Source organism: Eretmochelys imbricata, chromosome 4 (assembly GCF_965152235.1).
Source record: "Eretmochelys imbricata isolate rEreImb1 chromosome 4, rEreImb1.hap1, whole genome shotgun sequence".
Taxonomy (NCBI): domain Eukaryota; kingdom Metazoa; phylum Chordata; order Testudines; family Cheloniidae; genus Eretmochelys; species Eretmochelys imbricata.
In genome coordinates, this window is record NC_135575.1 from 121,381,605 (window position 1) to 121,396,196 (window position 14,592).

Sequence of the window (14,592 nt, forward strand, 5' to 3'; positions counted from 1 at the left end):
TACTGCACAACAGGACATCTTTAACTTAAAATTTTAGCTGATGAAGAGCTTACCTATTTGCCTGAGTAACTGGGCTTAACCTGAAAGAAACAGGGTTTTATAAATTTATTTCCCTTTTTCATTTAAGATGTTGGCCACTATATTTATTGATATGTCTCCTTATGCTGGCTAGTGTCTGCAAGAGAGAAAAGATTAAACTGGGTAGTGGTGTTTTGCCCCAATTAGTCAACCTATTTTGTAGTCTCTCATCACTACTGGAGATTTAGTAGAGCACTAAAAACCAACAGACATAAAAATGAGGTATTTAGTACAGTTGAATTGTTTTGCTGTGACTCAAACCATTTTGAAAAAAAAAAAAAAAGACTTTAAGGGACATCATCAAATCAAACTAATTAGAGAAGATGAAAAACATATACTGTGGCATCTAATCTGTTCCAAGACCATGCAGGATTGTTTTCAGAGACTGTAATCTCTCCAGGATAGAAGACCAACCTTTTATGCTCTCAGTAATAAAATGACCAGCTTTCCATCATGATCCCAATTCCTCCCTCCCAACTGAGAATTTTTTAGGTGTGGTATCAATTTTTTTCCAATGTTAAGGTGACTCAGAAAAGCTACTTCAGAGATCACCTAGAAAAAAAAAGTTGTAAACATTTTTAGAAACTTCTTAATCCTTTTTAATCTACTCTTTTATATACCTTAGCTAAGAAAACTCAGAATAAGTTGGTTGATTCTTGTTTGCCAAGATCTAGTGCACTGGACTGTTACTGAGAAGGCAAGAATATTTTTTGTTCATTTTGTAATTAGAACCTCATGATGCTGTCATTTCTCAGATGTATGTTGAACGTGTGCAGACTTTGAGACTGATATGTCTAATTATGCTTATTGCATGAACTTGTGTAGTTTAGGATCTGTACTAAGTCCACAATGAACCAGCATGATTTACTGGGGTTAGGAGACATTTAGATCTCCAGGTAAAGTATGTCTAAGGTGTCTATTGCCTTAGTATATAAATGCCAATGTTAAAACTACTGCTGATCATCTTGCTCACCAAGTACTGAAGTTATAACCCCCTGCCACTGTTCTGACCCACATTATTTCACTGCTGTAGAGACATTTCTTTTAACGTTAGAAACCAGAAAAAGGTCAGTCACTAGCCACTCATTACTTACTAGACCAGTGCATGCAATCCTGCCCTCTGCAAGGATTTTTCATCCACCAGTGGCCAATAAATTAACTCCCTCACAAGGATGATTTAAGGATTAATTAGCATGCATAATTCTGCAGCTCTTTCATTCTGTGAACATGTTCATAAGAGAACTTTTCATGGATCTCCCTTTCAACTCTCTGCTGCTTGGCTGCCAAACTGTTTAATTCTGTAGACCAATAGGGAAGATGCTGCAGATCACAGGTGCTTCACCAACCGTAGTTTGAGGATAACTAGGTTAGTTAACACCTATATAGTGTATTGTGCATATAAATATAAGACAACTGCTATGTATTAATACTAAAACAAGCTCCTAGGAAACTGTATTATTTACAATCTATATCACTTTATATCTTCAGAGAGCTTTACAAAAATTAATCCTCAAAACATGTCTGAGACACAGGTAGGTAAGTACACCTACTTCAGCATTGTGGGGAACAGACTCCCAAAGCCACACAGTGAGTTAGTGGCAGAACCAGGACTGGAATCTGAGGGCATTTGACTTGCAGTTTTTTGCTTACACCAGAAGGTGATGCTGCCAGTGATTAGAATAGTGCCAGTGTGTGTGTTTTTTAAAAGCAGACTTAAAATATCTATCTGATAGCATATTTGGCTAATTACTCTTGGTTTTTTCATGAGCCACTGAAAAAGGTATAACTTGATGGCAGTCTCCTGATGGAATGTATAATATTAAAACTTGGGAAACAAAGTTTTCATTAGATGTGAAATTGAGAATATTTCACCCTTTTACTACATACCAAGCCTGTACATGAAAAACACTTTCAGAGATAAATAAACCAATTTAAGTGCTCAATTTTTGTTTTTCTGTCTTAACCTCACTTTCTTCTCCAAAATCCTCATTCTGGTAGAAAGGATTTTGCTTCCTTGATTTTTTTCTTTACAGCTTTGCAAGTAAGGGTGAGTCCAGCATGGTGACGTTTCAGCATCTCCAGCTGCTGACTTAGCACTTCAGCAGTATCCACCTTGTTCTCGAAATCCCGCAGCAGTATCTCACTTCCGAGAAGCCCACACTTCTGTCGCAACTTCAGGTTCTGTACCCGTAAACTATCCCTAGCCTGTTTTGTTCTGGTCAGAATCTCTCTTTTCTGGGCCACCAGTGCCTCAATCTCCATCAGCTGGGCCCTTTGGTCTTGATTCTGAGCTTCTACAAACTGCAATTTTTCTTTGAGCTGGGTCAGGACTTGCACTGTGTTAGTGATCTTCTTCCGGAGCTTCAGAAGCTCTTCATTGCGCTCCTCAATTTTCTCATTGTAGGTCTGGTTCTCTATCTTCAGCTGCTCATAGTCTATCAGGTGCAGTCCTTCTGCCAGCTCCTCTTGAGCTTTCAGGCTGGCTTCAAGCTTTTCAACCTTATGCTGCAGCTTGATGTTTTCCAACCGGCCCTAGAATGGTAGAAATGAGAGAGCAGGAAAGATTTATTAACTTTTCTAATCCACCTCTCTATCAAGACAGGCCGCCTTTGTGCTTTGTCAAGTCTAAGTATAAATGACCTAATCCATGAAGCATCTTCTTCTGAATTTTAGCAGGTGCTAGATACCTAGCAGGATTTTCACAAGTGGCTCCTTCATTTATAGGTGCCTAACTGCTTTTATAAATCTGGCCCAAAGTTGAAAATATATGCATTAGAGGGGGAGGTACTCTACGGTGATGCTAGCTGTGGACCACCTTCCCTAGGTTTCATGGACGCTGCTCTGAAAGCTCATGTCCCAGGTTAGGGGTGGGCTCACCTCACTCATCTCCTTCTCTTTACGCTGCTCCTTGGCTTGTATGTGCTCCACCTCCTTAATGGCAGCTTCCTTCCCCCCCAGCTGGCGCCCTATGGTGAAGAGGGTCACTTCCTTCTTGCAGGCCTGGAAGGCGAGCCAGTCGGCGTTCACCTGCTCCAGCTTTTCCGTGCAGCGCTGCTCCAGGTCGTCTATCTGGAGCTGGTACCATGCCCTCTGCTGGGCCAGCTGGCCCCTCAGCTCCCCCAGCATGGCCAGGTAGCGGGCGTAGCGGTGCTCCTTGTCGGAGACGGGCTCCTCCAGCTCCGCGCGGGGCGGCTCCTCGCCCTTCTTGCGGAAGAGCTCGTACAGCTTGAACTGCAGGTGCCCGTTGTACTGGCGCGTGCGCTCGCGCTCGGCCAGCAGGAGGCGGTACTGCTCGGTCAGCTCCGCGCGCTGCCGCCGCTGCTCCTCCGCCGCCGCCGCCTCCCCCCCTTCCTCCTCCTCCTCCTCCGGGCTGCCCAGCTCCAGCAGGGGCAGGCTGGGCCGCCCCTCCCCCCAGCTCTCCTGGGGGCTGAGCACTTCCCCCACCTGCAGCGGGGGCGGCTCCTCGGCCTCGCCCTCCGTGAAGCTGGCGCTGGTGGGCGCCTCGGGGGCGGCTGCCGCCTCCGCCTCGGGGGTTCCCTCAGCCGCCGGGGAAGGAGGCCCCGTGCCCGCTCTGTGTTCCGACTCTGCCTCCCCCTCCTCCGCGGCAGCCTCTTCCCCCGCCGGCTTCTCAAGGGGACGATCGCCCTCGGCCTCCTCCGGCCTCTCCTCTCCGGCCGCCTGCTCCTCCGCGACGGGCCCCGGGCCCTCTGCCTCCACAGGGGACTCCTCGGGGTGAGCCGGAGCCTCGTCCCCCTTCCCCATTTCCTCCTCCTCCCCCTCCCCCTCCATCCCCTCAGCTGAGTCCTCTCCCGGGCCCGTCCGCGGCTCGATGGGGACGCGTCAGTCTCAGCGCCACACGCTTCGTTGTTTACCTGTCTCTCCCGTTGCCCAGGCAACAACGCTGGACTCGTTCAGCCAATGGGAGGAGCAGCCCGCTCCTTGCGGAGACACTGCGCCGACGCCCCAATGTGTCCGTCGACCACTCCGCGAAGGGGCTGCCTAGGGTCGCTTACCTGATTTGTTGTAGTGGAGGCGGATGGAACCTGAGCCTCGAATTCTATTGGTCGTTGGGTTTTCGCCACGCCTCATCGCCCTCATCCTATTGGTTCAATTGCGAGGGGCGTGTCAGATTGTTTGGCTCTATTGGGTTCCCACTACGGATCCCCGCCCCTTGGGCGCGCTGCCATTGGTCGTCCCTGGGTGTGGGCGGTGCCGCGCGTGCGCAGTGCGGCGCGGCGGGCGGGGTAAGATGGCGGAACTGGGGAAGAAGTACTGCGTGTACTGTCTAGCTGAGGTGAGCTCGCTCCGTTTCCGTTGCACCGAGTGTGCCGACATCGAGCTTTGCCCAGACTGCTTTTCGGCAGGCGCCGAGATCGGGCCGCACCGCCGATGGCACGGCTACCAGCTGGTGGACGGCGGCCGCTTCACCCTCTGGGGGGCCGAGGCCGAGGGCGGCTGGAGCAGCCGGGAGGAGCAGCTGCTGCTGGACGCGATCGAGCAGTTCGGCTTCGGCAACTGGGTAAGTGAGCGGCTGCCGGGCAGCGCAGGGGGCCGTGGAGCTCAGAGCCCCTCTCTCCGGCTGGCCTGTCAGGCCGTGGGCTTGTCAGGGAGCCGGTCGGTGTGTCAGGGGGGTTAACGATGCGTCTGGGCCTGGGACCCTCCTCAGTGGGGCTCCTCTGGCTGTGATATGCCGTTTCTATCGTCCCCCGCTCCACATTGCGGGCCTACTGCTCCCCAGGGGGCTGATCCAGCCGTGCCCCCACCCCGCCTTTTGCCCATTCACCTCCTGTACGGCGTGTGTCGGCTGTACGGCATCCAGGTGCTGACTGCCAGCCAGCCCCCCAACTGCTCCCTTCCGCTCAGCCACGCTCCATGGTCTGGGTAAAATTCACAAGTCTTTAAAATTCGGACTCTGTTCTGTTGTTGCTCATTATACCTGCGGTCACTGAAACCTCAACACTTCCCACGCTATCAGACTTGCTGGTACTGTTTATGCTGCTGCTAGACAAGCTTCGCTTCTGTGTGTGGTGTATATAGTCAGTCGCTTTCTGGGTCTCATGCATTGGTGTTAAATTGAGTCTCTGGCTAGTGATGGCCCATACAGCAACTTTCTGGTCACGAAACACAATCTTGGTTAAGTTAACCTTAAGTTAAGGTTTCTACTTAAGGGAGTGTCTGGTGAGGAATGTTCAATTTCTGGTTATTACAGCTGTGAAGAAAACTGAACAAAGTGATGCTGAGCTGTCTTACTGAATCTGCAGAAGCCAAAACAATAAATGGAGGTGTCAACTTCTTCCTTCTTCTCAAGAAGATAACATTGAAATGTTATGACACTTTCAAAGTTAGCATTAATTGTTAATCATGTTGACACAAACATTGTTTATTTTAGGATAGTATGCAGGGTATGAATAACATCATTTTTGAAATATTCTTGTGCCTTGTGACATTGTGTACAGTATTTGAGATACAAACACTGCAGTTGAGTGTCTAAAGTCAAAGGCTCTATTAAATAGCTAAATTAAGAATACTTTTTTAATAAAAGCTTTTTTGTGAAACCATGGGGCTTTGTTTTTGTTTTTAATCTAACATTGAGCCGTCAGCAACATGGCTTTCAGAAAGGATCAATCAAGTTTTATGTCTGACAGTCTGCTCTTTTTTTTTTTTCTGTACCTGTTTCATAGTCCGTAGCTTTTTGTGTGTGTGTATGAAGAGGAAAAACCAAAGAACCCCACAGATTGCATAATAATTTAGTATGTGCATTGGGGATTCTAGTAAAGGAAGTGCTTCCCCAAAGACTTACAACAGAATCTGTCATCTAAACAGGAACAGCAAAAATTTCCCTTTTTACACAACCTCCCATCCCTGTTTCATTGCAGATTTGACTCTGTTTACTCTTTTGTTCCCTATTCTCATCACACCTGTCTTCATTGTGTGAGTTTTTCACTCCAGTATGTCACAACTGTCAGGTCACACACACACATCCTTTTTAATCTACACTAACAAAATTTTCTTTGTTTTACTACAACATAGGAAGCTGACTCAGTCACCATTTATAGTGATGATTGTCTGAAAAAGACTTTTCTTCAGAAAGACAGCAAGATACCTCAACTCTTCCAAGCTCATACTGTTTAGTGCCCTACTCCGCATCCCATTTTTTTTTTCATAAATATGAGGGCAAGTCTTTTTTTTTTCTTTTTGAAATTCTTACTGCTTAATAAAAACCTAAGCTTATTAAATACTTATTAAATTATTACTTATTAAATACACTACTTATTATGATGGCTGTGGCTTTTTGTTACCTAACAAACTACTCTTGTAGAGACCTGCAAGAACTAGTCTTTCTCACCTGTGTACTGTGTTTTTTTAAAAAAAAAAAAAAAAAGGGGGGGGGGGAGGGGAGATATGATCCAAATATTGAACTTCCACTTCCAAATGAGCAAAATTAGATATGGAGGGATCAGTTTTAACTACATTTTAGCTGCATTAAGAATTACATTTAAAGAACTAAATATCTCCACGTCATAGTTTTAATGATTGAAATCATTAAAATGTTGCAAAATTTCAGTTCTCTGAATAATTATTGTGCCATCTAAATTTTCTTAGAAAAATTGCTACCAACTTCTGCAGGAAGCACTTTTTAAAATTTTGTTTAGAATTTTCCCTCTTCTTAAATTGTGGGTCCTCCATGTTTCTCTAGTTAAACAACCACATGCACACATGACTAGTGTACTAGACTTAGGCCTCTCATTTGTTTAAATGTCTCGAGTTGTAATCTTGTTCCCCTTCTGTAAAATGTTGGAGTGAAGAGGGCATGAAACTCTGTTGGGAGGGAGGACCTGAGTCACGGAAACAACTTTTATGAGTTGAATGATTGCCACTTATTTTTCCTACACGGTGTGCCAAGCAAGCTGTTGAATAAATAGGATTGTTTGATCCTCTCTCATATTCTGCAAAGAAATGTGTTAACTTTTGTTCCCCAGAGAATTTTGACATAAAATTCAACCAGTGGAATTACTCTACCTTTTGCTAGATTTCAGGGACAGTACAATACTGTCAAGGTGCACTTGATATTGAGACATGGGAGGCCTATATTTGGTAGTGGTCCTGAGGATGTCACTTCCAGAGGGTGCTCATGTAGATCCTGGTGGTGTCTTGGGATTCACTGAGAAATTGATGTAGCTTGCTGGGTAATACTCATAGTGTCAGCTTCATGGAATACTATTAGTAGCATCTGTTTTAGAGCTTAGTCACCGAGGTGCTATTGGCATCTGTATACCTTCTAGAAATCTAGCTAGATTGAGGAAACGTCTTGGTGGAATATTATAGGTGGGGTGGACTTTATACTGGACTCGAAGAAGAGAGAGTGAACGCACACTAGAGTGGTTAACCTAAATAGTGCTAGAAAAACATATTTCAGGTTGATGTGTGGGGAAAACAGGAGAGGTTATCCCTAATAATTGGGTGTATTTTTAGAACTGAGCTAATAAGTCAAGCCATCACTAATTTCCTTAACTTTCTCCTCCTAGGAGGATATGGCTGCTCATGTTGGAGCATCCCGAACTCCCCAGGAAGTGATGGAACACTATGTAAGCATGTATATCCATGGCAACCTTGGAAAAGCCTGCATCCCTGACACTATCCCTAACAGAGTGACAGATCACACTTGTCCCAGTGGTGGCCCACTTTCTCCTAGCCTGACCACACCTCTCCCTCCTTTGGACATATCAGTGGCAGAACAACAGCAGTTGGGGTATATGCCACTTCGAGATGACTATGAGATTGAGTATGACCAAGATGCTGAGACTCTCATCAGTGGCCTTTCAGTGAACTATGATGATGATGATGTGGAAATAGAATTAAAAAGAGCTCATGTTGATATGTATGTAAGAAAACTTAAGGAGAGGCAACGGCGGAAAAACATTGCACGAGATTATAATCTGGTACCTGCCTTTCTTGGGAAGGATAAAAAGGACAAGGAAAAAGCTCCAAAACGGAAGATCACAAAAGAAGAAAAGGAGTTGAGGCTAAAACTGAGGCCTCTCTATCAATTCATGTCTTGTAAGGAGTTTGAAGACTTCTTTGAGAACATGCACAAGGAGAGGATACTTCGAGCAAAGATTCGAGAACTGCAGCGGTACCGTCGAAATGGAATCACCAAAATGGAAGAGTCGGCAGAATATGAGGCAGCTAGACATAAACGGGAGAAGAGGAAGGAGAATAAAAATATAGCCAGTTCCAAGAGAGGAAAGGAAGATGGTAAGGATGGGGAATTTGCTGCAATTGAGAATCTGCCTGGCTTTGAACTCTTATCAGACAGAGAAAAGGTGCTCTGTAGCTCTCTAAATCTGAGTCCGGCACGTTATGTGACTGTGAAAACTATAATTATTAAAGACCATCTCCAAAAAAGACAAGGTATTCCCTCAAAAAGTCGCCTTCCCAGTTATTTGGACAAGGTACTAAAGAAAAGGATTTTAAACTTCCTAACAGAAAGTGGTTGGATATCTAGGGATGCTTCATGAAACTTATCTGATTTGAAAGCTGAGTCAATGTGAATAAATGGCTCATCATGGGCCAAATGACTCTGTTACTTTCGCTCCCTCCCCAAAGATAGGATTTTTCCTGTAAAATATGAGTATTTACAATCCTCCGTCCAAAAGGACGCTCTTACATTGGATCATGGAAAATACCAAACTGTAACTTCTTGTGTGATCTTAAAGTTAAGTACTTTAAGATAAAGGATTTGCCGCTAAATATTCATTGCAGATGAGGTGGATCAGATTTCATCTTTTTTGGAACATTATTGGAATGGATATGTTCTTACTTTGATTTATTCAAATCCAGTAGCCCAAGGCTAGTTGTTATACTCTCTGCTGTTGGACAAAAGGGTTATTAGTGCAACACTTGCTTGTTTTGGGGTGGGAGATGGAAGCATTCATTTGGTGGAGCCTGCCTTGTATCACTCTCTCTTCATGGTGCTGGTAGCCAAATTAAACTTACAAAAATCCTGAGCTTTGAAGTACAGAACACTTGAAGTGAGCATTTTTGTGAATAGAGCTTAGCTTCCAGCACTCTTCACTCAGTAACAAGGACCTGTATTATGGTAGAGTGATGTGAGCACATGCAGAAAATGCAAGAGGAGGTGAGTTAATAGAATGGGACAAGGACATGGAATATGGTGGATAAGTTGCTTCCAGTCACTTCCCTCATGGAGCAGATTCTTAGACTTATTTTCACACTGAATTGCTTCTTAGGCAGATTACTCCAGGATCTGTGCTGGCATAGACCCTTTAGGAAACTCCTGTGGTAGACAGATAATTCAGTAGCTACAAAGTTCCCTGCCCCTATTCTGGGCACAGGGGTCTTAACTGGTCCAGGGAAGTGTAATGTTCTTCTGAATCTGGTCAGTTGTCTGTACATTTTCATCTAATACTGATGTACAAACCCCTGACGTTGTAAAAACATGGGAGCTACTTCAGACTTGCAGCTAAAGTTCCTTGCTCATTAAAAATATGAAACTAAATCAAACCATTACATGTTGCCTGTTGCACATATTTTGCTCAAAATACATTGAGACAAATTTATTGCAAATGGCAGCAAAAAATCTTAATTTGCTTCTTGGTCTACTTCAGTACAAATCATGTGATATTTCACTGAAAATGTGACATACCAACCTCATAGGTAGCTTTGGGGGGAAAGGTGTGGGTGGTTCTTTTGCTTTTAAAAGGTCTACAGTCAGAGTTTGGTGCTTGCAACAAGCACCAGTTTCTCTCCCTAACTCGAGCATACAAAAGAAGTATCTGATCAATAAAACGTTGATCCTATGTATCAGATTTTTAATTAAAGCAGGGAAGGAATCTGAAGAACTAAAGCAGAATATTTATTGTTACAAGTACCTTACCTGAATGTAGCAAATTGGGGGGGAAAAAAAATAGGTTATAGCTGACATTCTTGCAAAATCCAGGGAACTATGTGCTATGTAAGGGTTTTCTGGGTTTTATGTTTAATTCCTTGTTTCCTGTGTTCTTGCTGGCTTCCCTTCCTTTGAGCTTCCCTGTTTGGAAAGGTCTTTAACAGTAAGATAACTTGATGCGTTTGGAATGCAGGCACTCTGAAAATTGGGACTTGAAGATTTATTAAGACAACTAGGAGAAAAAAATTGTGCATTCAGAATGTCTTAACACTTGTTTTGATATTTCATGCAGTGGACAGAGAAGTAATCACCAAACCGTGTAATATTCTTTCAAGCTGCAGAGCGAATTCTACACATGGAATTCTGCGTGTTCTTAATTGTCAATGTATGCAGCATTACCAAAACAGTGTTAACAGTGAGTCCTAATAAGAAAATATTAGTACAAAAACCAGCATTTCCAAGGGAATCTATGGTGCCTTTTTCTTTTGAGCTTGTGGTATTTTAAGTCTCTTCAGAAAGGCAAGAACTATGTCCCCAGCTGTGTAATGCTTTGTCATAACTGTAAATGGCTTGTTGTAAAATACTTAAAACAAAACTGTCAGTCCCACTTTTTGTTGTTTGCAGTATAAGTGACTGAAATGTGCTCAACAGCTATGAGAACCACTTCCACCTGTCGTGTATCCTTTTGTGCATGCACAAGTTCAGATACTACAAATTGTGGTAAGTTTCCATGCTCTACTTACATGGAAAGGGGGAAGATGTTCTCAAGCTGTCTGTTTTCAAGCATGGTACTGGATTAGGTGGTTGGTTCTTCTTTTCAGTTTGTAAACCCTGTTATCTGGGTGCCATACTATCATCATACATTCAGTATTCTGGAACCTCAGCTGCATAAATAACTTTTTCATTTAGTAGTTGTTAAATCTACATCACTTTTATACTTCTAAGGTGCTCTGGCACAACTCTTAGTGGGTTTAATTGAAGCAATATTCTGAAGCCCATCTGATGGATAACTAAAAGAATCAGACTTCTAGGCACTCATAAGATTCAGCTAAATATTGCATACATCAGTTCTTCTGCATTTACACTTTGTAGTTTCTGAATTCCTCAGCCCGTCCAAAAATGTTACTTTGGTGCTAGATATAACTTATTGAAGATCTGAATGAATGTAAAATAAAGTATTTTTAATGTATGAAAACCATGGATATCAATACTTATTTCAATCCTGGAAGCAGATTCAATGATGCAAGAGTGTTTATTACCTTTGAATGCTAATCTGTTGGAAAGAGCTTCTCATTGTCAGCTATCCTTTTATTTAAAGATGACTTGTACTAGAGGATACTGTTCAGTGTTTTCATATGGAATTGATTTCTTAGCCTAAGCCTGCCTTTTGTTATGAGTTTTCTTTACTTGTGCCATGCAGTTATCCTAATCCAGTAACTGACTGAAACTGTACTGCTTTTCTGGGACGGAGGGTGACTGAGTAATATTTCATAATAGCTCTCCAAACCATATCAGTGTATATACATATATATCCTTTGTGCTGGATTAATCCTAACTTGCATGTTGCTAATTCATGAGGAGCTGTTTTTAAACATACATGCTATTTTTGACTCCGTGGATGCCTCAAATAGAACAGATAAGCTGTCTTGCTAAGAGTTTAAATGAGTTTAAACTGTGACAGTCAAGCTTGTGTTTAGAGTACTGACCCTGTGCTACAAGCACCGTGACACTCTCTACTTTAGGTAGGGCTAGGATACATTAGCATAACACTATACGTCTACTGTGATCAACCAAGTTCCACTGAGGCCTTACCCAACCAGCTTTCTTTGTAACAATGAAACATTCACCCTCCCTTTACAAACATGTACTGATCAACTTTGACTTTAGCACTTCTTGCTGCTGGAGGACTTGTACGAGTATGCTGGGATCAGGAAAACCCTCGCGAGTATTCTGTAGCTGTTCAAGGTGCTAGAATGGTTCTAGGGGAGTTGCATGAATCAGGGTGCAGGAACGGCTTGGGCCTCAGTTAAACTGAAGCACTTTACCATTTTTCTTCTGTAGGGCTGGTGTAGCAGTACTGTGTGCCACTCAATCTCTTTTTAATAAAGTTCTTGCAAGACGCTTTTGCATGTACCCTAATTACTCTTAAACTATGGTAACATAATACTGCAAAGAAGGAAGATAGCAGCTGCCTGTTAAGTGTATTCAGTTAAGTAGGTTTTTTTTAAAAATAAAACCAAACAATGCATTCATTTGAAGTGTGCTCTGGTGTAGCTGTGCTATACCTACACCAGCGTGTGCTGCGATCATGTAAAATCTAACTAATGGGGTCATTGTGCCTACACACATCTTAACAGATTTCTTCCCATTGTATATCTATAACAGTTGTTTTTACATTAATAAAGTCTTTTTCATTACTGTTAGTGATGGAGCCTGTATTTTACAGAAAGGCAGGTGGGAGGGGGAAGAGGAAAAAAGCTGGAGAAACAAAAGCAGGTTGTAGTAGCTTTTAACTGCATCACTCCAAAAAGTTAAAGCTAGCAAATAACTCCTCTTACGCAGGAGAAGGCTAGTGTGAAACTGTAGTAATCATACAGGAGTACACTATTGAAGTACCTTTTTCTGTCTTATGCCATAGACTGAGCACTCAGTGCTGGTGCCACAAAAAGAGCCACTGTCAGCTTTCTGCTACTGGTCTGATGACTGTGGGCTGCTTCTCCTGTCTCCTTCCTCAAGCTCACCTGCTGTGCTTCCTGCTACTCATCTTACTCTTTTCCCCTGCCCCTTTCTTTAATGTTAGATTGTGGAGAGGAAGGGAAAGAGGTTGTAGGTGAGCTTATTCCTCCAGCCCCTCCTGCATGCTCTGGTTCTTGGTATACAGCTGGTCACTCAATCACTGGTGCACACTCTCTCACATGGGAAAGACGACAATGGACACAGACCCCCTAAAAGTGGTCAATACTGCCTCAATTAAAACAAATCCAGTTTCCTGCTTATGGATTTGTGCATAGGTCTCTTACTGTTTTGAGCCCTTTAGGTGGGCTATATGCACACTGTATGAATCAGTTCACCTTGTTCTTTTTGTTAGCAAGGTCTAGCCTGTTCCCAAGTGGGAAAAGCAACTGAAACAATTAGTGTCACACTAATTACTCTCTCCCCCTTTTGAACAGAAGAAATTTTCAGCTCTTTCAACAGCAAACTTGTTTAACCAAAAACTGTATATTAAGCTGCTATATTTGTAAGTAGAGTAACATTGCCCAAGTAAGCCACTGCTCAGTAACCAGTGGAAAGCAGTAAAAAGCTGCCTCTAGATGTGTCACTTTTACTCTTCCCCCTTGATATCTCAGAGGACAATTCTGATGTTACAAATATAGTGCTCTTCAGTCCAGATCAGTTAATCCAAAACAATCCATACTGCAGCAATCACCCTTGTTAGTGCTAATGTGATATGTCCAAACAGTTGCTTAACAAAAGCAAGAGGCTGTAACCAGCATCAAAACACCTCTCAGACCTCATAGAGACACACAACTAAGGCACTCAAACCCTAAAGGAGCAACAGTCATGACCCTGTGTGCTGAAGGAGTCTAATTGTGATCACCTACTGTTAGCAAAATGAGAGATTTCTCACAGACATGGGCAGAACCTATTTTGTGGGTGCAACAAAGCCCTACCACTTTTTCTTCCCTTTCCCCTTCAACCGCTGCTGTAAAAGTCACAAAACCAGTAGGGTGACAGCTACAGCTATGCATTGATACAAAGTATATCAGAGCACAAAGTACTTTGCTAATTGCTTTCTTATTCAGGTGTTACAAAACTTATGGCACCAGCATGGTTTAAATTAATGCAGCCAGCTTTGGGTTTTGCCATCATTGTATTCTCCACAATGTTATTTATTAAGTTGTAGAATAACTTTGAGGATGAAAAGAAAAGGAGTACTTGTGGCACCTTAGAGACTAACCAATTTATTTGAGCATATGTACTCCTTTTCTTTTTGCGAATACAGACTAACACAGCTGTTACTTTGAGGATGACGACACCATGGGCTAATGTACAAATACCTGATGATTTATTCAGTGAGCAGTTAGTTAGTATGAAATCAGCAGCTGTTGGCCAAGACAACAGTGATAAAATCTTTCACTATATATAGATCTATATATTGAGAGAGATGGAAGACTCCCTCCCTCTAAAAAAAAACAAAAACAAAGAAGTGTTTGTTTTGCTTTCTAATTTGCCAGATTAGAAACTAAATAAATTGCTGTAGTCCTACGTTATATCCACATTTTTTTGCCTGAACCGAGACCAGTTTAAAGGGAACAAACTAGCCCTTCTGCTATTACAAATCAGCTGGCATGGTGCGGTCACATAATCCACTAGGGGTGTGTCAGGAGTTTTAAAAACCAGTCACTCTCTCCCTCCTCCTACTGCTACACAGAGTGGGTTCAGAGAATACACGCATACAGGCACCCAGTAACTATAGATAAGAATTCCTCATGGCTGACTCCCAGGTTTAAGGTAACACACTCCTCTACCACAAATCAAAACCCAAAATTTGGGGGTGGAATTTTTAAGAGTGCTCCGCTTTAGCTTAACTGCTCCCACTGAAG

The 14,592-nt window shown here is 43.0% G+C and overlaps 2 protein-coding genes across 2 annotated transcripts; one reads left to right on the forward strand and one right to left on the reverse strand.

Moving 5' to 3' along the window:
* Positions 1–1,923: 1,923 nt before the first annotated feature.
* On the reverse strand, positions 1,924–3,840 carry CFAP184 (cilia and flagella associated protein 184). Its single transcript, XM_077816177.1, has 3 exons — positions 3,523–3,840; positions 2,956–3,456; positions 1,924–2,610 (listed from the first exon to the last, which is right to left on the reverse strand). The coding sequence occupies exons 1-3, from the start codon at positions 3,838–3,840 to the stop codon at positions 2,065–2,067; spliced, it is 1,365 nt and encodes a 454-aa protein (XP_077672303.1). The 3' UTR covers positions 1,924–2,064.
* Positions 3,841–4,317: 477 nt separating this feature from the next.
* TADA2B (transcriptional adaptor 2B) lies at positions 4,318–11,183 on the forward strand. The gene is made up of 2 exons (XM_077815881.1): positions 4,318–4,597; positions 7,605–11,183. The coding sequence occupies exons 1-2, from the start codon at positions 4,328–4,330 to the stop codon at positions 8,595–8,597; spliced, it is 1,263 nt and encodes a 420-aa protein (XP_077672007.1). The 5' UTR covers positions 4,318–4,327; the 3' UTR covers positions 8,598–11,183.
* Positions 11,184–14,592: the final 3,409 nt, after the last annotated feature.

What these genes read in the sequence shown, in the direction of transcription:
- TADA2B (XM_077815881.1), top strand. Translation starts at nt 4,328, where the DNA reads ATGGCGGAACTGGGGAAGAAGTACTGCGTGTACTGTCTAGCTGAGGTG. An exon ending in AGTTCGGCTTCGGCAACTGG is followed by an intron (nt 4,598 to 7,604) that starts GTAAGTGAGCGG and finishes TTCTCCTCCTAG; the next exon opens with GAGGATATGGCTGCTCATGT.
- CFAP184 (XM_077816177.1), bottom strand. Translation starts at nt 3,840, where the DNA reads ATGGGGAAGGGGGACGAGGCTCCGGCTCACCCCGAGGAGTCCCCTGTG. An exon ending in AGGAGCCGCCCCCGCTGCAG is followed by an intron (nt 3,457 to 3,522) that starts GTGGGGGAAGTG and finishes CCCCTGCTGGAG; the next exon opens with CTGGGCAGCCCGGAGGAGGA. An exon ending in AAGAGAAGGAGATGAGTGAG is followed by an intron (nt 2,611 to 2,955) that starts GTGAGCCCACCC and finishes CTACCATTCTAG; the next exon opens with GGCCGGTTGGAAAACATCAA.